This window comes from Myotis nattereri, assembly GCF_964212035.1.
Source record: "Myotis nattereri genome assembly, chromosome: 2".
NCBI classification, from domain to species: domain Eukaryota; kingdom Metazoa; phylum Chordata; class Mammalia; order Chiroptera; family Vespertilionidae; genus Myotis; species Myotis nattereri.
In genome coordinates this window covers 214825036-214845018 of record NC_138076.1, presented here as the reverse complement: position 1 = coordinate 214845018, position 19983 = coordinate 214825036, and the positions used below count along the sequence as shown (strand labels likewise).

Below are 19983 nucleotides of genomic sequence, written 5' to 3'. Positions count from 1 at the left end.
AGCCCTGGGCCAGGGGGGAAGAGGCTGCCCCGCCGCCGAGAGCCGGGCGCCCCCAGGCGCACACAGGAGGGGGCCTGACCTTCCTTCCCGGTGACTGTCCCCGCAGTGGCACGTCTTCATTAGGGCACCAAGCGAATGACCACGTTACCACATTGTCAGCCGACAAGTAAATCTTATTATAAGAGGCTAATGACGCCGCAGAAGCCATTCTATTCATCCGTGTAGTCCTCTCGTCCCCGCTGACACCTCATTAGGGCTCCCGGGACACGGAGGACGAACACATTAATTTGGCAAATCGATGGCCATCCTTCAGGAGTAGGTTTCTGCCTGGCAGCCCGGTGCACGCAGGGCCACAAGGGACAGCGGGGCGAGGGTCGGACCCGGGATGAGGGCGCTCGCATGCACTGGGGTGGAGGGCAGGCACCCCGGGAGCCGCCCACTGATGGCGCCCAGCAGCCACGCCCACCCACCTGCCCGATGGCCTCTCAGGGAGGCCAAGACCAGCTGTGTGACCTTGAGGGGTCACTGCCAACCCCTCCCTCTCCCCCTTTAAACTGGGGGCACGGAAGGAGGCCCCATTGGGTGTTATGAGGACAGTGAGGATGAGCGTGGACCCTGGCAAACTGTCTGACCTCTCCTGCCTCAGTTTCCTCCTTTGTATAGTGGGGTACGTGCCGTGCTGCTGCTCTGCACCACCTGGGTCCAGGGCAAGACTGGTGGTGGGGGGGATGGGGAGGGAAGGGATGAGATGTCTGCCCGAGGGGACCCCCCCATCCAGCTGGACAGACAGTGGCTGCCCCAGGCTACTGACTGGGAGCAGGGCCTGGCTCTCGGAGGCTGGAGGCGGGAGCCAGGCAGTTTCAAGGCCCCCACGCCCCCCCCCCAATCTCAGTGCTTCCAGCTGAGCTCGGCAGACAGCCCTGCCCCGCCCGTGACGCAGGCACGCCTCACTGTGTCTACATTTTATTCTTTCACTCGACAGAATAGAATGTTTGCACTTCAGAGTCGGTGCAACGGCTCCTGTCCCTGTCCCTGTCCCTGTCCCTGCGCGGACGCAGGCTCTCTGAGGGCCGCCGCTGGGTCCCCAGGAGGGGTCCTTTGGCAAGGTTGCTCCAGGACGGGGAGGGCCCGACCGTCCACTGGCCCTGCGGCCGGGACCCTCCCCTGCTTTCTTTGGTTTCTCAGCAACAGGCCGCCACCCTGGCAGGCCTGGGCGTGCCTGCGCCTCCCGGCAGGCGCCCAGGGCCGAGCTGTCCAGCCGGCTGCTCCTGGGCCACGGCCTGCGCCACGGGCGGTGCCTGTCCCCGCGTGGGACCTGTGCCAGCCAGCTCACTTCTTGTAGTGGTTGGGGGCGTCAGCGAAGGCGAACTTCAGGCGGTAGGCCTCGGCCAGCAGCAGGCTGACCTCCTCGTCGCCCCAGCGGGCCGTGGGCAGGTTCTGCAGGAACAGCAGCAGCTCCTGGGGAGAAACGGCAGGTCAGAGGGCACCGCAGGTCAGAGGGGACTGTGTGGGGGGCTGCACACCAGGCTCTCAGCGGAACCCAGGAAAAGGCACCTGGGCAGCGAGGGGGGCAGCGAGCCCAAGGCACCAGCCCCCGTTGGAAGCAGCCCACAAAGCAACCGTGCCCCCTCCACACAGGGGCAGGCACAGGGGCAGGCACACAGGGGCAGGCACACAGGGGCAGGCACAGGGGCAGGCACACAAGGGCAGGCACAGGGGCAGGCACACAAGGGCAGGCACAGGGGCAGGCACACAAGGGCAGGCACACAAGGGCAGGCACAGGGGCAGGCACAGGGGCAGGCACACAGGGGGCAGGCACACAGGGGCAGGCACACAGGGGCAGGCACAGGGGCAGGCACACAGGGGCAGACACAGGGGCAGGCACACAAGGACAGGCACACAAGGGCAGGCACAGGGGCAGGCACACAGGGGGCAGGCACACAGGGGCAGGCACACAGGGGCAGGCACAGGGGCAGGCACACAGGGGCAGGCACAGGGGCAGGCGCACAGGGGGCAGGCGCACAGGGGGCAGGCGCACAGGGGGCAGGCGCACAGGGGCAGGCACAAGGGCAGGCACACAGGGGGCAGGCACAGGGGCAGGCACACAGGGGCAGGCACAGGGGGCAGGCGCACAGGGGGCAGGCACACAGGGGCAGGCACAGGGGGCAGGCGCACAGGGGGCAGGCACACAGGGGCAGGCACAGGGGGCAGGCGCACAGGGGGCAGGCGCACAGGGGCAGGCACAGGGGGCAGGCGCACAGGGGGCAGGCGCACAGGGGGCAGGCACACAGGGGGCAGGTGCACAGGGGCAGGCACACAGGGGCAGGCACACAGGGGGCAGGCACACAGGGGCAGGCGCACAGGGGCAGGCACAGGGGGCAGGCACACAGGGGGCAGGCACACAGGGGGCAGGCACACAGGGGCAGGCACACAGGGGGCAGGCACACAGGGGCAGGCACAGGGGGCAGGCACACAGGGGGCAGGCACACAGGGGCAGGCACAGGGGGCAGGCACACAGGGGGCAGGCACACAGGGGGCAGGCGCACAGGGGCAGGCACAGGGGGCAGGCGCACAGGGGGCAGGCGCACAGGGGGCAGGCGCACAGGGGGCAGGCGCACAGGGGCAGGCACAGGGGGCAGGTGCACAGGGGCAGGCACAGTCCGAGCCACCCTCCCGCCCCGGGCTGTGTGTGCGGCTATGTGGCCCTGTGCTGGGCCAAGCCCCCCTCCCCGGCCTCAGCTCCAGGGCTGGGTCCCTGGGGCTTGCCTCCCCCTCAGTCTGCCTCTTTGCATTCAGGTACTTCCTGGGCCTGCGAGTTGAGCTCACAGAGCCGCTTCCTGGTGGAGTGTCCCCGGGGACGGCTCAACATCAATCGGCCGCCGGCGCTTCGCTGCGACCGGCACAGGTGCCAATCCAATTCTGCGCAGGTCGTAAATAAACGCCTGGGGTTTTCTTCTTAATCCACTTCGCTCCGTATTAGCATGACCTCGCCACTCGCAAGGTGAGCGCAGGCCCCTCCCGTGACAGGGACGCCGACTCGGCTGCGCACTCAATTTCAGAATCTAATTTGTCCCCGGCTCGCGGGACGGAGGGAAAATGGAAAGGCCCCGCTCGCGGCCTGCGAGGCTGAAGGAGGAAATCCACGCGGTGACCTTTACGAGGGCAGGAGACGGGCACGTGCATCCTTAAACACAGACTCTCTCCTCCGAAGGCCTGTCGGGCGCGTTCACAGCCATGAGCCGCCCTGCGCCATCCACACCACACGGTGCCATCGCTCAGGGGCCTCGCTGGGCCACACCGGTCGCTCTCCGGGGGACAGGCCCCTGGGCTGCGACGCAGGAGGCAGGGGCCGAGTCAGCGGTCAGCCCAGCCATGCTGAGGGCAGCGTATTGTCCTCACTTTTCCACGTGAGCGAACCTGACAACTGCAGTAAGGTTTGCGCACAACAACGACGTGGTGAGATCAGCGCGTCGGATCCGTCCTTGTCCACGAGACGCCACAGCAGCACAGCCAAGCAGCGCGGCCGGCTCCTGCCCTCCTCCCGTCAGCCTGGCCCACGCACTCTCCACGCTGACACGCACTGCCCCACGAGGTCAGTGAAGGCCGTAAGGACAGAACCGGCCCAGCGATCGCCTGGAGGCCTGGGGTCCCAGCCCTGACCCAGCACAGCCCCTGGGCCCAGCACTGGGTGTGCCTGGGCCACGCCCGGTTCTCAGAGGGACCGGCAGCTGACTGTCCCCTGGACACACCAGCACCCCAGCAACAGCGGGCCCGACGGAGAAACAACGCTCACATCCTGCCTCCCCGCCTGACCTATCCCCTCACCCCCAGCCTCCCTCCCGGGGCCCCTGTGGGGAGAGGCCTACCAGTCTCCCCACGGCGAGCAGGGGGCGGACAGGCGGGCCGGGGCTGCTCCTCCCGCGGCGCCTGACTGCTCCAGTTCACGGACCACCAGCGGCAGATGAATGGCGGCCCTGACGCTGACGCCTGACGCTGAGGCGGAACTCGGCACAGCAAGGAGGGGGCGGGCAGGGCGTCACCACCTCCACCAGCTGCACCTCAGTGAGGCCCCGCCTTCCTAATCCCTGCCCACAACGGGGGTCACGTGCGCTGTTCCGGGGTTCCCACCCTGTGAATGACAGGAGACTGGGGACCCTGTCAGGTGGCGAGGACACTGACTGGACACTCCCGGAGCCCCTGTGCGAGGCCCAGACGGGCCCAGAGCGGCAGGCGGGGCAGTGCCTCCCAGCTCCCCCGGACTTGGACGGAGCCCCGGGAACGGCTGCCAGGGCAGGAGAGATGGGGTCAGCGGGTCCTCAGCTCCCTGATAAGGGGCAGCAGCCCAGCCGCAGGCCCATGGCGCTCACGTTCGGCTGGCACCCCGGCCACCCGCCGGCCCAGCTGAGAAGCAGACACACTAAATGAGAGAAGAGCAAATGTTTTTTCTTTGCATGAGGAATTAAAAGATCAGTGCACCTTTTCTGTGTGCTTTATCTCAGAAAACAAACACCCCAAGACCGAACTGAGAAATCCCATCGTGTTTGCCCTGGAAATCCTCCAGCTAATGAGGGTGACAGGGAGGGTGTGCGACGGAGGGCTCTGGTTGACAGAGGACCGTGTGCGTCCCAGCTCATCGCGCTGTCGACTTTGTCCCGCTCACGCCGGCGCGGAGGGACGCCCTGGCGAGGCCCGAGGCCGGGTCTTCCTGGCACCAGACCTTCCCGGGCAGAGGCCCCACGGCGTGGCCTCCCAGGCGGGAGGCCCGGGCACATCTGCGTCCCCTCGTCGGGACAGCGGCTGCTCCCATGGCCGAGGGCCCACAGGGTCCACTCGCCGGCGCTCTGAGCCCCTCGGGAGTTCGGGGCCTGAAGGGGGCGGGTCAGAGGGTAAGTGTGCCGCAGGGTTGCACAGGAGTGATGGCCATGCAGTTCCAGCTCAGGACTCTGAGGGGCCGGGCTCTTCCTGCCTGTGGCTCCTGCCACTGAACCCGTCTTCCCAGGGAGGACCCCGACAGGGCCCTAGGGTGCAGAGCAGGGGTATAGGGAGCCTTAGGGGTACAGGGTGGGGCCCTGGGGGTATAGGAGGGCTTAGGGGTACAGAGTGGGGCCCTGGGGGTATAGGGGGGCTTAGGGGTACAGGGTGGGGCCCTGGGGGTATAGGGAGGCTTAGGGGTGCAAGGTGGGGCCCTGGGGTGCAGAGGGGGGCTTTAGGGGTGCAGGGTGAGGCCCCGGGGGTGTGGGGAGGGGGTCCTGGGGATGCAGGCCTGGGTGCACAATGGTCACATCAGAAACCCGGGCCAGGGTTAAGTGGGCAGAGAGGACGGGAGAGCAGGCAGGACCACCCGGAGCCTCCGGGTCCTTCCAGAAACAAGGCCCAGGAGCTGGGCTGTCCATGCAGCTAGTCCTGGTCGGAAGGAGGTGCGGCCCGGGGACAGGCCCGGGGACAGGCCCGGGGACAGGGCTCTCCTGGCCATCAGGCCCACTGGGTTCTCTTCATCCCAGGGTCACACACACGGCCCAGGCCCGCCCAGCCGCCTCCTGACTCCATCCCTCCAAGTCTCACCACCCGGCAGCACCCCGAGTTAGACCTGCCCCAGGAGGAGGTGCCCAGGAGGAGGGGGCCAGGAGGAGGAGGAGGAGGAGGAGGGGCCCAGGAGGAGGAGGAGGGACCCAGGAGGAGGAGGAGGGGCCCAGGAGGAGGAGGAGGAGGAGGAGGAGGGACCCAGGAGGAGGAGGAGGAAGGACCCAGGAGGAGGAGGAGGAGGGACCCAGGAGGAGGAGGAGGAGGAGGAGGGGCCCAGGAGGAGGAGGAGGGACCCAGGAGGAGGAAGAGGGACCCAGGAGGAGGAGGAGGAGGAGGGGCCCAGGAGGAGGAGGAGGGGCCCAGGAGGAGGAGGAGGAGGAGGAGGGGCCCAGGAGGAGGAGGAGGGGCCCAGGAGGAGGAGGAGGGACCCAGGAGGAGGAGGAGGAGGAGGAGGAGGAGGGGCCCAGGAGGAGGAGGAGGGGCCCAGGAGGAGGAGGAGGGACCCAGGAGGAGGAGGAGGGACCCAGGAGGAGGAGGAGGAGGAGGAGGAGGAGGGGCCCAGGAGGAGGAGGAGGAGGAGGGCCCCAGGAGGAGGAGGAGGGGCCCAGGAGGAGGAGGAGGGACCCAGGAGGAGGAGGAGGAAGGACCCAGGAGGAGGAGGAGGAGGGACCCAGGAGGAGGAGGAGGAGGAGGGGCCCAGGAGGAGGAGGAGGGGCCCAGGAGGAGGAGGAGGAGGAGGGCCCCAGGAGGAGGAGGAGGGGCCCAGGAGGAGGAGGAGGGACCCAGGAGGAGGAGGAGGAAGGACCCAGGAGGAGGAGGAGGAGGGACCCAGGAGGAGGAGGAGGAGGAGGGCCCCAGGAGGAGGAGGAGGGCCCCAGGAGGAGGAGGAGGAGGAGGGGCCCAGGAGGAGGAGGAGGGCCCCAGGAGGAGGAGGAGGAAGGACCCAGGAGGAGGAGGAGGAGGGACCCAGGAGGAGGAGGAGGAGGAGGAGGGCCCCAGGAGGAGGAGGAGGGCCCCAGGAGGAGGAGGAGGAGGAGGGGCCCAGGAGGAGGAGGAGGGCCCCAGGAGGAGGAGGAGGGGCCCAGGAGGAGGAGGGGCCCAGGAGGAGGAGGAGGGGCCCAGGAGGAGGAGGAGGGCCCCAGGAGGAGGAAGAGGGCCCCAGGAGGAGGAGGAGGGACCCAGGAGGAGGAGGAGGAGGAGGGCCCCAGGAGGAGGAGGAGGGACCCAGGAGGAGGAGGAGGGGCCCAGGAGGAGGAGGAGGGACCCAGGAGGAGGAGGAGGGACCCAGGAGGAGGAGGAGGGACCCAGGAGGAGGAGGAGGGACCCAGGAGGAGGAGGAGGAGGGACCCAGGAGGAGGAGGAGGAGGAGGGGCCCAGGAGGAGGAGGAGGGACCCAGGAGGAGGAGGAGGAGGAGGGACCCAGGAGGAGGAGGAGGGACCCAGGAGGAGGAGGAGGAGGAGGGGCCCAGGAGGAGGAGGAGGGACCCAGGAGGAGGAGGAGGGACCCAGGAGGAGGAGGAGGGACCCAGGAGGAGGAGGAGGAGGAGGGCCCCAGGAGGAGGAGGAGGAGGGGGGGCCCAGGAGGAGGAGGAGGGACCCAGGAGGAGGAGGAGGGACCCAGGAGGAGGAGGAGGAGGAGGGCCCCAGGAGGAGGAGGAGGAGCAGGGGCCCAGGAGGAGGAGGAGGGGCCCAGGAGGAGGAGGAGGGACCCAGGAGGAGGAGGAGGGACCCAGGAGGAGGAGGAGGGACCCAGGAGGAGGAGGAGGAGGAGGGCCCCAGGAGGAGGAGGAGGAGGGGGGGCCCAGGAGGAGGAGGAGGGGCCCAGGAGGAGGAGGAGGGACCCAGGAGGAGGAGGAGGAGGAGGGCCCCAGGAGGAGGAGGAGGAGGGGGGGCCCAGGAGGAGGAGGAGGGACCCAGGAGGAGGAGGAGGGACCCAGGAGGAGGAGGAGGAGGAGGGGCCCAGGAGGAGGAGGAGGGACCCAGGAGGAGGAGGGGGTGGGCCCAGGAGGAGGAGGAGGGACCCAGGAGGAGGAGGAGGGACCCAGGAGGAGGAGGAGGAGGAGGGCCCCAGGAGGAGGAGGAGGAGCAGGGGCCCAGGAGGAGGAGGAGGGACCCAGGAGGAGGAGGGGGTGGGCCCAGGAGGAGGAGGGGCCTCGGCCCTGCACCCTGGATTGGTGTCTCCCAGCAGCATCACAGCAGCCGCACCTCCCGAGGAGCCCCCCCCCCCCCCCCCCAGTGCAATGTGTCCTCCAGAGGAAATGCACCCGGGGCCCAGGAAAGGCCGCCAGACGGCCGACGGGGAGGCCAGGATGTGATTACTGCTCTTCGGGGACTGAGCAGATGAGTGTCCCCGAGCTTGTCTGCTTCCGTATCAAACACCGTTAACGAGATAATGAGGGCCTTTCAATTAATGATTTCAACGGGGGTGTAACTGCTCCTCTGATGGCAGAAGTGAGCACAGCAGAGACACGCACAAGCCGAGCTGGGCTGCCCTTGGCCCACCCCCACCGCAGAGCTGGGCTGGGCGGGGAGTCCTGGCCCGGGAGGAGGGGCTCCACTCCCTGGTTAAATGTCAGCCCGCTAGGTAAGAGGATTCCTCCTTCATGAGAGCAAGGGAGGGAAGGTGAGAGGAGGGAGGGAGGGAGGGAGAGAGGGAGGGAGGGAGGGAGGGAGGGAGGGAGGGAGGGAGGGAGGGAAGGTGAGAGGAGGGAGGGAGGGAAGGTGAGAGGAGGGAGGGAGGGAGGGAGGGAGGGGATTCACACAAAGCTGACAAGGGTGGGCATGGACGCCAGGCCACAGTACCCCTGCCACAGCCACTGTCCTGTGTCTCCTGGCAGCAGCCTGCGAGGCGCCTAGAGAGAACGAACCCATCAGAGAGGCTCAATAAAATACAGACGCCTGCGGACAGGCACGGACACCAGCTTTCTGTGCTCTGCTGGGGACTCTCCTTCTTTCCCCCAAAACCTGCCTGCTGAGTGCGGTTCTTACAGGGAAAGGGTCGGGAGGGGAAGGGGAAGGGAGACGGTCAGGAGGGAACAGTGGCTGCGAAGGCGGGGTGCAGGGGGCCTGTGCCAGGTGAGGTGTGGGATGGCCTGTGCCAGGTGGGGTGCGGGAGGGCCTATGCCTGGTGGGGTGTGGGGGGGCCTGTGCCAGGTGGGGTGCGGGGCGGCCCGTGCCAGGTGGGGTGTGGGGTGCGGGGGGCCTGTGCCAGGTGGGGTGTGAGGTGCGGGGGGGCCTGTGCCTGGTGGGGTGTAGGGTGCGGGGGGCCTGTGCCAGGTGGGGTGCGGGGGGCCTGTGCCAGGTGGGGTGCGGGGGCGCCTGTGTCAGGCGGGCAGGAATGAACAAGGGATCAAGAGATCGGTGGACAGGACAGCGGCCCCTCCGCCCTCCAGCACTCTGCCTCAGGGGACTCCTCTAGGAAGAGGCCAGAAACTGGGCAAGGTGGGTGGGCCTGGCCCACTGAGAGGGGACACACTGCACATAGGGGAGCTCCTGCCACCCCCAAACCTGGTTAGAAAAGGCAGACGGAGGGCTGCATCCAGGCTGTGGGTGCTGAGACTCGGACCTCAATAGCCGAGGGTGGGGACAGGGGGCCCCGGGTGCAGTGCCCACAGGGTGAAGGCCAGGACAGAGCCTGGCACGGGGCCGTCGGCAGAGGGTGGGCCAGCCCTGGCCGAGGTCGGCAAAGGCTCAGGGCTTCTCGGCCCCACGCTCAGGCCACGAGCAGACGCACATCCAAACACCCGCTGTGCAGAGGGCCCAGCAGGCCCCACGGATGCAGCAGACATGAGCCTGAGCGAGTCAGAAACACGGCAGAACAGAGCCCCTCCCTGCTGCCCACCCACCGCCCGCACCTGCGGCCTGCACGTGACCACCGAGGCCGCCTTTCTCTGGGAAACTTCCTCCTCCCAGAGGCGTCTGTTCCCATGGAAATGACTAGGAAAGCGCTAGTTCCCGCGGGCAAATGACATCTCTGCAAAGCCGGCTGTCACCGCTTCCCCGACGACGAAGATGTGTTCCCGTGGAGCCTCGTCACACTGTTTTCCTGGGAGGCCGCGTCGCCTTCCTGAATGTCACATCGCGACAGCTCCCGGGCCCCAGGACGCCGGTTCTTCCCTTAATTTCTGTTCCATTGCTTCCCGTCCCGTTTAGCCCGTCCCCCAGCACACACCGGCTTCCCCCTCGCTCTCCCCGCCCACAGCAGAGTGCCGCTTGTCTGGAGTCTCGGGGACAGGCGGTCTTGGGGCTCCTCAGCCCGGCATCGCGCGGCCTCGTGGCCTTGGGAGTTCTCGCTGCGGTGCCCGGGCTGGGCCTGTCTCGGCCTCTGTCCCCCTCAGGTGAGGGGAGCAGGCCGAGGAGGCCAGCAGAACGCCTCAGCCAGCTGCCCGTCACCCCAGGGACAGCAGGGCAGCATCTCAGCCAGACCGCCAACGCGCTGCCCCTAAAGGTGTGGGAACACGCTGCTCCCCGGCCTCGGGCTCGCCCAGCCTCGGGGCTCCCCCGTTCTCAGGGCTCCCCCGCCTCAGCGAGCGTGCAGGGAGCGAGGCACCACAACGCCCGGGAACTGCCCGACCTCCGCACCGTGACCCAGCGCCCAGCGCCCAGCCTGGCCGCCACGGGAACGGCAAGGGGCTCGAGGAGGTGCAGAGCCTGGGCCTGGCCCCCACGGTCACCGCCCTGCAGGCAGCCCCGCCCGCCCAGGCACCGGGCGACAGGACGGCCCACCGGCACCTGGGGGAACAGGGCCAAACCGCACGCATCGGGCCACCACACACAGGCACAGGGCTGGGGCCTCGGCCCACACGGGGCTCAGCCTCTGATGATGGGTGTGAACGTGGCTTTCCCACCACGTGGGTGAGGAAGCGGGTCAGAGGGGCTGAGCCAGGTGCCCGAGTCACACAGCTGCCCAGGGGCCCATCCCCAGGCCTGGCCCCGTCCCTCCCATGTCAGCCCAGCTGCCTCACTGCTGAGGACACGCCAGCCCGGGAGGCTTCCCCGGGAGCCTGAGAAACAGCCGCACCCACCAGCTGCCGGCCAGGCCGGGCCTGCGGCCTCCCCTGAGGGCTCCAGGCAGCAGGCGCCCCCGCTCAGCCCCCCAGCCGCCGCCCGAGGGAATGCACCCCATGGAGTCCGACGTGAGGCTGCGAAAGGCTGACTTACTTGGAAATCTCTTTCTTCCAGTATCTCCTTCCTCCACCTCACGAGGAACGCAGCGCACACGTACAAGTGGAAGTGAGAGAAGCCCTCGGGCTCCGACTGCAAGAGAGAAGGAGAGAGGTTAGGGCGGGGCGGGCCGGGGGACCACAGCTGGTGGGTGGCACCGGCCGCTGCCCCCAAGCGCCAGAATCCACCCCTCTCATCGCATCAAAATAAACACGTTTTCCCCTGAAGCACCGCTGCCTGGTGAGCAGGATGGGGCTGCAGAGCAGGTTCAGGAGGTTCACACCGGCGCCTGTGTCTCCTGCGCAGCGACAGCCGTGTAACAGCAGGCGGGCCTGTGGCGGGAGCCCGGGCACAGGGCGGACGGAGCCACAGGAGCCACCCGCCAGCGGAGCGGAAGGGGACACAGCAGGCGGGCCCGTGGCGGGAGCCCGGGCACAGGGCGGACGGAGCCACAGGAGCCACCCGCCAGCGGAGCGGAAGGGGACACAGCAGCGGGGCCGGGCCTGCCCCACGCCAGGGCCTCGCTCTCCCCGGGCCGCAGGCGCTGAAGCCGACGGGAGTCCCCTCACTCCTCGCCCTCCCCAGCTCTCCGGCTCAGCTGGCCCTCAGGCTGACCCTCACTCAGAGCACCCAGCCCCGTGGCTGTGCCCGCTCCGAGCGCACACCGTCTCCGACTCCTAAGGACGCGCAGAAGCGTGTTCCCTGGAGCGCTGTTTGCAAAGTCAAAAAACTCAGAAGCAACGTAAAGGTCCTTCGACGGAGGACACAGGCCAGCACCGTCACACCCGGGCTGGGTGGTCCCCGCACGCTCTGTGCACCGAAGACGAAGCGGCACGCTCCTTCCGAGTCCGCAGAGACGGTCTGCCTGCAGGGACCGCTGTGCGCGGGGGCCGGAGTGCACCCCATCCTAGGCTCTGACCTCCGTGACCGGACATCCCCTCTCGGCACCTTCTCCGGGTCGAGGCCCCTGCTGAGGCACGCTGGCCCCCGCCTCCCCTACCTTCCCTGGGGCCCTGCCTGCAAGGCCGCGCCCTCCTGGCCCGGTTTGGGGGCAGCTCGGGGATGAGCAACACCACACAGAGGCGCCGCCCGGCCTGCCCGCCTCGCCTCCAGGGACTGGCTGGTGACAGAAGCAAAAGCAGCAGTCCCGCACAGCCCCGAGTCTCTCCAGGCAGTGGTCCCCGATGCCGTGCGCCCCACAACCACCGAGCACTGGTCCCCGATGCCGTGCGCCCCACAACCACCGAGCACTGGTCCCCGATGCCGTGCGCCCCACAACCACCGAGCACTGGTCCCCGATGCCGTGCGCCCCACAACCACCGAGCACTGGTCCCCGATGCCGTGCGCCCCACAACCACCGAGCACTGGTCCCCGATGCCGTGCGCCCCACAACCACCGAGCACTGGTCCCCGATGCCGTGCGCCCCACAACCACCGAGCACTGGTCCCCGATGCCGTGCGCCCCACAACCACCGAGCACTGGTCCCCGATGCCGTGCGCCCCACAACCACCGAGCAGTTGTCCCCGATGCCGTGCGCCCCACAACCACCGAGCAGTGGTCCCCGATGCCGTGCGCCCCACAACCACCGAGCACTGGTCCCCGATGCCGTGCGCCCCACAACCACCGAGCAGTGGTCCCCGATGCCATGCGCCCCACAACCACCGAGCACTGGTCCCCGATGCCGTGCGCCCCACAACAACCCCAAGGCCCACCCGCCCAGCGTCTCACTCCGCAGGTCATCTGCATGGGGCGCTGGAACCTGAATGCCTAACAGGTCCCCTGTTGCTGCGGCGCGGGCATCACACTCGGAGCAGCAGTGCTGGGAGAGCCCCGCTGGGGTGCACGTGTCCAGGGGAGCATGTCCAAGGTGCCTCCAGCCACCTGGGGGCTGAGTGTGTGAAATGCAGCTGGTGGGACCACGGAACTGAATGTTTCCGCTCTGAAATCTCACTAACGTTCATTTAAAGAGCCATAGCATGTAGACGTGGGGCACTGGATGGCGTCACTTCTGAGGCTTGTGTCTCTGTGCAAAGCTGGATCAGCTGGACCCTTCAAAGAATGTCCCCATTTTCTATTTCACGGACTGTTCCGTTTCCCTGATTGCTGCCCTTTCATTCTCATTTCCTTCCTTCTGCTTCCGTGGGGATCACTCTGCTCTTCTCTCCTACCTGCTAAAGCTGGAAAGCAAAATCGTTGATTTTAAGTCTTTCTTCTTTTCTGATGTTGCATTTTCGGGAAGATGTCAGCTCTCGGAGCACCGCTTTGGCTGCATCCCCCAAATTCCGATGTTGCTTCTCATCAGTCATCCAGTTCAAAGCATCACCTGACTTCCCTCTGGCTTCTCCGCCGCGGTTCTTTAGAAGCTGCTGCTTCATTTTCAAAACGTGGGGCTTTCTAGACCTCCTCGTGTTGATTTCTAGCTTAATCCACTAGGTTACAGGAGAACACGGTGCGATTCCATCTTCCACATTCCACACTCACCGCCCTGTTCCTGGGCACCACGTGCGTCTCACACTCGCCGCCCTGGTTCCTGGGCACCGTGTGCGTCTCACACTCGCCGCCCTGTTCCTGGGCACTGTGTGCGTCTCACACTCACCGCCCTGTTCCTGGGCACCGTGTGCGTCTCACACTCACCGCCCTGGTTCCTGGGCACCGTGTGCGTCTCACACTCACCGCCCTGTTCCTGGGCACCGTGTGCGTCTCACACTCGCCGCCCTGTTCCTGGGCACCGTGTGGGTCTCACACTCGCCGCCCTGTTCCTGGGCACCGTGTGGGTCTCACACTCACCTCCCTGTTCCTGGGCACCGTGTGCATCTCACACTCACCGCCCTGGTTCCTGGGCACCGTGTGCGTCTCACACTCACCGCCCTGTTCCTGGGCACCGTGTGCGTCTCACACTCGCCGCCCTGTTCCTGGGCACCGTGTGGGTCTCACACTCGCCTCCCTGTTCCTGGGCACCGTGTGCGTCTCACACTCGCCGCCCTGTTCCTGGGCACCGTGTGCGTCTCACACTCACCGCCCTGGTTCCTGGGCACCGTGTGCGTCTCACACTCACCGCCCTGTTCCTGGGCACTGTGTGCGTCTCACACTCACCGCCCTGTTCCTGGGCACCGTGTGGGTCTCACACTCGCCTCCCTGTTCCTGGGCACCACGTGCGTCTCACACTCGCCGCCCTGGTTCCTAGGCACCGTGTGAGTGGGAGGACTCGTTCGTGCTGGGCATCTCCAGCTATCGGACTGTTGGTGAGACCCAGCGAGCTGCTTGATATTCTTGCATCTCCTATATCCTTACTGGATTTTGGTCGATTCGTTTTATCAATTCCTGGGACGGACATTAATCCTCCAGTTATGTTTGTGCTGGTTGGTGTTTGCTGACGGGGACAGCCCTTACCGTCTCCATGAGAACTGTTCCAGATTGCGCAGCCCTGTCCCTTGTCCACTGGAGTGCTGCACGGGCTCAGGGCCAAGAGGTACAAGGAAGCACATCCCTCCTATCCCACCTGCGGGCCTGGCCTGGAGGGCAGAGACCCCAACAGCCAGCGGAGGCCCCGGCTCTATCTGATGGGCAGCAGAGGTGCCCGAGGGCGATCCGGCAGGACGGGGTGGGCCAGCTGCCTGGCGCAGGGCCACAGAACTGGTGGCACCGTGCACAGGGCCCTGCCTCGTCCTGAGGAGCTGGTGCCGAGCCTCGAGGAGCGCCCACTCCATGTGTGAAGAATGGGCAGGAGACAGCTGTGCGCCTTTTCCCCAAATCCACACGGAAGGGAGCCACTCGCTCGCGTGGGTGTGGCCTCGAGTGACAGACACGCTTCACCGACGGCCCACGTCTCCACAGAGAAATGGCGTGGAGGTGCTGGGAAGCGCTGAGGCAGGACGAACAAGGTGCAGCTCCCAGCACCTCCTGGGTTGTCATGGTGACGTGTCCAACGGCGCCCATGGATACCGCCAGCCCTTGCCCAACTCTCCTCACAGGTGTGGGGCTCACGTCGCAGGAAAGCACATGAGACCCTGCGAGCGAGCCCCGGGCCCGCTCCTGAAGCGCCGGGCCTGACCCCTGGTGTCCGCGGTAGCAGCCCCAGCACCTCTGCTGCTCCGGAGAAGAGAAGGCAGTCGGATGTCAGATCTGACAGATTTCTTCGGTTCTGTGGTTCCTACCAGCCGACCTGGAACGATGTCCCAGTTCTACGGGGAACAGAGCGCCGCTGGCCCCGGCGCCTGGCCTCAGGACGAGCAGGCACGCGTGCTGAGGTCTCGGTTTCCTCATGTTTCCCCCTCTCGTCGGCCCCCGGTGGTGGGACGGCAGCCCCACAGGGATCATCACCACACGGGCGGACACCGGGAGACGTGCTGGGAGGGGGCGAGGCTGCCTGTCCCACGGGGCCTCTCCGACCTCATGTTGGGATTCGCCCCCCCCAGCTCCTCTGCTGGGACCGCGGGGTCCTAGTGGGGGGCCGCACAGGGAGCTCCAGGGGGGCAGGCGTGACCGGCCGCGGCTGCGAGTAAAGGCGCCGCAGCACAAGGCGGACGTGGCGCCGCCACAGCCCAGAGGAGCGTTTCCGCAGGGCACACGGCTCCCACTTCCCGGAGCCCCGGCCCCAGCTACCTCCTCACAAGTCTGCGCTCGGCCTCACAGGGAGGGAGCCTTTCAGCATCACTTTTCCTGGAATAATTTCTTATCCATCATTTTTATGGCAGCATTAAATTTTAAGAGAGAATTGAGAGGGAGAGAAAATCTATGGCATAGACCGGCCCCAAAAGAAAGCCTTTAATAAATTAGAACTTTCAGATCTACATTCAGATCTGCCCCCAGAACCAAGCCTTCTCTCTGGCCTGGAGCCGTCGCCCTTCACACTGGAGCATGGGGACCGGCCCCGCGAGAGGCACCGCCACGACAGCGAGGACAGGCCGCACTGGCCTCTGACCCAGCTCTGGCGGGTGCTCCTGAGCTGGTCACTCAGATCGGGGTGCCAGGCCCCTCCCCCTACCATGCAGCTCTGTGTGGAGCCAGGCCGCGGGCGCTGGGCAGGGTGTGGCCTGAGGGAACGGGCAGTGCCCCCAGCCTCCTGCCCCACGTGGCAGGGGGTGTGGCACAGGCGCTGAGGCACGGCTGGCACTAACAGGGTCTGGCACGTGCTGGGTACAAAGACCCAGCGGACACCACTCTGCTGCCCCCGGTGCATCGCTTCGCAGAACCGCAGGGCCAGCGAGGGCGGCGAGTGGCTGCGCTGGGCCAGGTCACGTCCCCCGATCCCTGGGGAGCTGGGCGGCCTCCCCACCCGCCTCTGCCCCACGTGCCCTGTGTGTCCACAGCTGCCTGTGCGCACTCGGCGCCTCTGGATCCAGCACATACGTGCCCACCTCGAAATGCTAACTTTCAGGCAATAACACCCTCAGCACCCCGGGGCCCGGGGCCCTCCCAGCACGAGGCCAGCGCCGCAGCTGCCCTCGGAGGGTGGCTGCGCCCAGCCAGGCCATGGGCACTCCCACAGCCCAGCATGCGCCCTTCGCACGCGGAGACGAGGTCTATGCCACACTGACCCCCGAGCTCAGCATTTAAACGAGGAAAAGCGGGTGCTCACTGCTGTCCCCCTCCCAGGCCTCCCTCCATCCTCGGCCATGTGGCTTCGCCCTTCTCTCCCGCGCTCAGGAGCCTGCCTTCCGGAGCGAGTGTGGAGTCACCCGTTAAACACAAGCCCCGAGAACGGTGTTCAGTTCTCATCTCAACCAGCGCCCCCAAGACGCCCAGGGGCGGGATGGCCGGGCGGTCTCCGGTGTGCAATTCAAAACAACGGTGCCACAGGAGACAGCCGGGAGCCGTGCTCGCCAGGGGCCGGGCCCGGGATCCGACGCGGGTGCCTGACAGGCTGCACCCTGCCCAGGGCACGCCTCAGGGGCAGGAACAGTCTGCTGTCGCCTGCTTGCGGGCACTGGGACCGCAGTGCAGCCCGCGCTCAGAACGCCCTCCGCCTCGACCAGCAGCGTCGCCCGTGGGCTGGGCTCAGGCTCGTCTCGTGTCACATCTGCACAGCAGTGACCGCGACCTGGGATCACAGCTGGGACTCGGGGTGCTCTCATCCTGGACTCGCCAGGGAACTGAGCCCCATGAGCACCTTTAAAAACTTGCTTTTGCAACTTCTGTTGTATCACGAGACTTCGCAATAGGAGCTATTTTAACAACGTACAAAGTACTTAGCCACTTAATAACATTAAAAAAATGTATGGGCCTTTTTGAGCTGAACAACAGCCCAGAGTGGTATTTATGAGCGATCCAGGGCTAAAGATAGGCCGCCGCTGCTGCAGGGAGCATGCTCACACCACGCAGTCACAAATAACATGTCTAATTGCGGACTGAACTAATTCTCCCTTCACCTTCTGAATTTCTAACTCCCTGCCTCCTGCATCATTTTAATTGCTTCTCCAGTTCGCTCCCGGGAACTGGCTGACAGAGAATTAATTAGGGTTCGAGGCGAGGCTGCGGCCTTGCTCCCCGCACGGAGCCCTGGCCTCACCCGCACGTCTCCTTTCATCCCACACAATGGCTCTGCAGAGGGCCCGGATGGCACTGTTTGCTCATGAAAGAGGACGCGGTGCTAGCCATCTCCGCGGACAGCGTCCGCGCCCGCCCCTCCCGTCACAAGTGCACGACAGAGCGGCCGTGGCACCTGTGCCCAGGCGGAGGGCACCCCGCGCCTTCCAGCACTGCGCCCGTCCCCGCCAGGACAGGGTCCGGGACGACTCCCGCCCAGGCAAACCCACGGAAGGCAGCCCCTCGCAGGGTGGAGGGGTGCGGACAGAGGTCCGCCCAGAAAGCCCGCCCCCTGCAGCTGGCGCCCCGTCACTGCGGTGGGACCAGGGAGGGAAAAGCGCCTCCTGGGCGGGCTCAGGGTGATGCAGGTCCGCTCCTCCCCCGTGATGCCAACGGAGGGCACCAGGGTGCCAGGTCGTCTCCCCAACGCGGGCCACACAGAGGGCCACCTAACCCGGGGTCACCCAAGCCCACCACCCGTGGGGCCCACAGCAGGTGTCCTGTGGGAGCAGGCAGCCTGGCACCCCATGGGCACCCCAACTCTGCCCACAAGGTCCCACTGCTGGCGGGCTGAGAAAACAGAAGTCGGGCCCCGGAGCTGCCTGTGCTCTGGGAGAGCACCGCCCTCCCCTGTCCCTGCCCGAACGGCCTCTGGCTGCCCTGGCGTCCTCGCTGCCCTCTCTGTCTCCATGCCAGCCTGGGGTGCAGCACAGCGTCGTCAAGAGCAGCTGGATGGGCCGGTGGACAGGCGAGGGGTGCGCCAGGAGGCTGGCAGGCAGACCCAGTGGGGCCTCGGTGGGGCCACTCGGCTGGTCAGTGCTGAGCAAAGCACAGCTGGGGGTGTGGCCTCAATCCGCTTCTCTCGGTTTGTTAACTGCAGGGCTGTGGTCCGTCCCGGAGCTCCGGCCCCAGCGGCTCTGACCCCTGAGGATGCAGGCAAACCTCCTCGATCCTGGGCGCAGGGCAGGTGACCGGGCCATTCTGCGGCAGCCCTGCGCTGTGCGTCCCCCGCACGCCTGTCCCCAGGGCGCTGTGCTGAGTGCACCCAGTCTCAGGAAGAGAAGCCGATCAGCAGGGTGGAAAGGCCTGTCTACCCTTTCGCATGTCGGTGTCCACCTCTGCCCCTGCTCGCCCTGGCCCTGCCCCCGAGGCCCACCCTCATCACCAGGATGGACAGAGGGAGGCAGGACTCATCGGACTAAAAACAAGGCCCAAAGGAGCCGGCACTGGAACCCAGGTCACTGTGCCTTCCTCGGCCCTAATGTTCCAGGAAGAACATGGGGGCCAGGGTGAGGCACGCAGTCGGAAGAATTTTTTTAAATATATTTTTATTGATTTCAGAGAGGAAGGGAGGGGGCGAAAGAGAAACATCAATGATGAGAGAGAATCATGGATCAGCTGCCTCCTGCACGCCCCCCAGTGGGGATTGAAGCCGCGACCCGGGCCTGTGCCCTGACTGGGAATCAAACCCGGGACCCTTCAGTCTGCAGGCCGACGCTCCGTCCACTGAGCCACACCAGTGAGGGGGAGAGCTCGCTAAGAGGGCGGCACCGGTGAGGCCGCCCACCTCAGGGCTGCAGGGACCCCGCTGCTCTAACAGCGCTGCCCATTCCGAAGGGCAGAGGCGCTCTGCCATCGCCTCTCCAGGCAGCGGGCTCGCAGCGGGCGGGAACGGTGGGCCGCCAGCGGGCGGAACAGCAGAGGGGAACGGCGGGCGGAACAGCAGGCAGGAACGGCGGGCGGAGGGCCGGGAGGGCAGGCCGTCTGAGGCCGGCACAGCCTATCCGCCCAAGGACAGCGCCTGCGCTGAGCGGGGACCTGGGCTGTTAGGGGTCAGGTGCTCTCTGCTCTGAGCAGTGACCATGTGCTTTGTGTGCCAGCCTGGGCTTATCTACTGCCAGGGGCTCGGTCCCCGAAGCGCTGGGGTCACAGTGACCACCTTCGGAGGCCAGCTGGGCCCCCACCCCACAGCCATCCGAGCCCTGCCATCGCCTCTCCCTGGGACCTGCCTGGTCTCCCGAGAACCACAGCGCAGGAAGGGAGGGACCTGGACAGCGTGTATCCCGGCCCCGCCTCCCCGCGCAGGGCCCAGCTGGGGAGGAGCCTGCTTGGGAGAAGGGCCAGCACTGCGTGGGCGCCACACGCCAACGGGCACAACTGACGACGGGGCCGGAACGTTAGTGAGCGGCTGAAACCAGACTCAAAAATAACCTTAATTTGAAATGGAGAACGCGCTCACTTAAGAAGACACGACCCGCCCCTTGGAGCACAGCGTTGACGGGGAGATTCGAGCACGCGACGCATCTCCAAGCCCCGCGGGCAGCCCGGGAAAGCCTCCGCTCCCCTGCTCTTGTGAGGCCCCATCAGCAGGAGTTGTTCCTGGCATCTCTGTCGGGGGACGAGGTCGCTCTCACTCCCGGGGCTCCAGGACCCACCTGGCTGTGCTACCTGTCCCCACGCCTCCCAGGAGCATGTCGGGGCGGCAGGCATGTGAGGGTCACAGGCCTGTCAGGGTCACAGGCATGTCAGGGCGGCAGGCATGTCAGGGCGGCAGGCATGTGAGGGTCACAGGCCTGTCAGGGTCACAGGCATGTCAGGGCAGCAGACATCTCAGGGCGGCAGGCATGTCAGGGCAGCAGGCATGTCAGGGTCACAGCCATATCAGGGCGGCAGGCATGTCGGGGGGCTGCAGGCAGGGACGCTGCAGGACTCCGGGCCTGCCCTGCCCAGGGCCGGCTCCAGGTGGGGCACAGGGAAGAGACCTCTGCAGCC

At 66.7% G+C, this 19983-nt stretch overlaps 1 protein-coding gene across 3 annotated transcripts in view; it reads right to left on the bottom strand.

Annotated features, from left to right (window-relative positions):
- Window positions 1–950: 950 nt before the first annotated feature.
- Window positions 951–19983, bottom strand: part of TBC1D22A (TBC1 domain family member 22A) — a 123367-nt gene continuing 104334 nt past the window's right edge. For all 3 annotated transcript variants that reach the window (XM_081083766.1, XM_081083765.1, XM_081083767.1), the window contains 2 exons: window positions 10684–10779; window positions 951–1458 (listed from right to left, as the gene is read on the bottom strand). In XM_081083766.1, the coding sequence (XP_080939892.1) occupies window positions 1330–1458; window positions 10684–10779 (225 nt within the window). In that variant the 3' untranslated portion in view covers window positions 951–1329. The remainder of the gene's footprint in view (window positions 1459–10683; window positions 10780–19983) is intronic.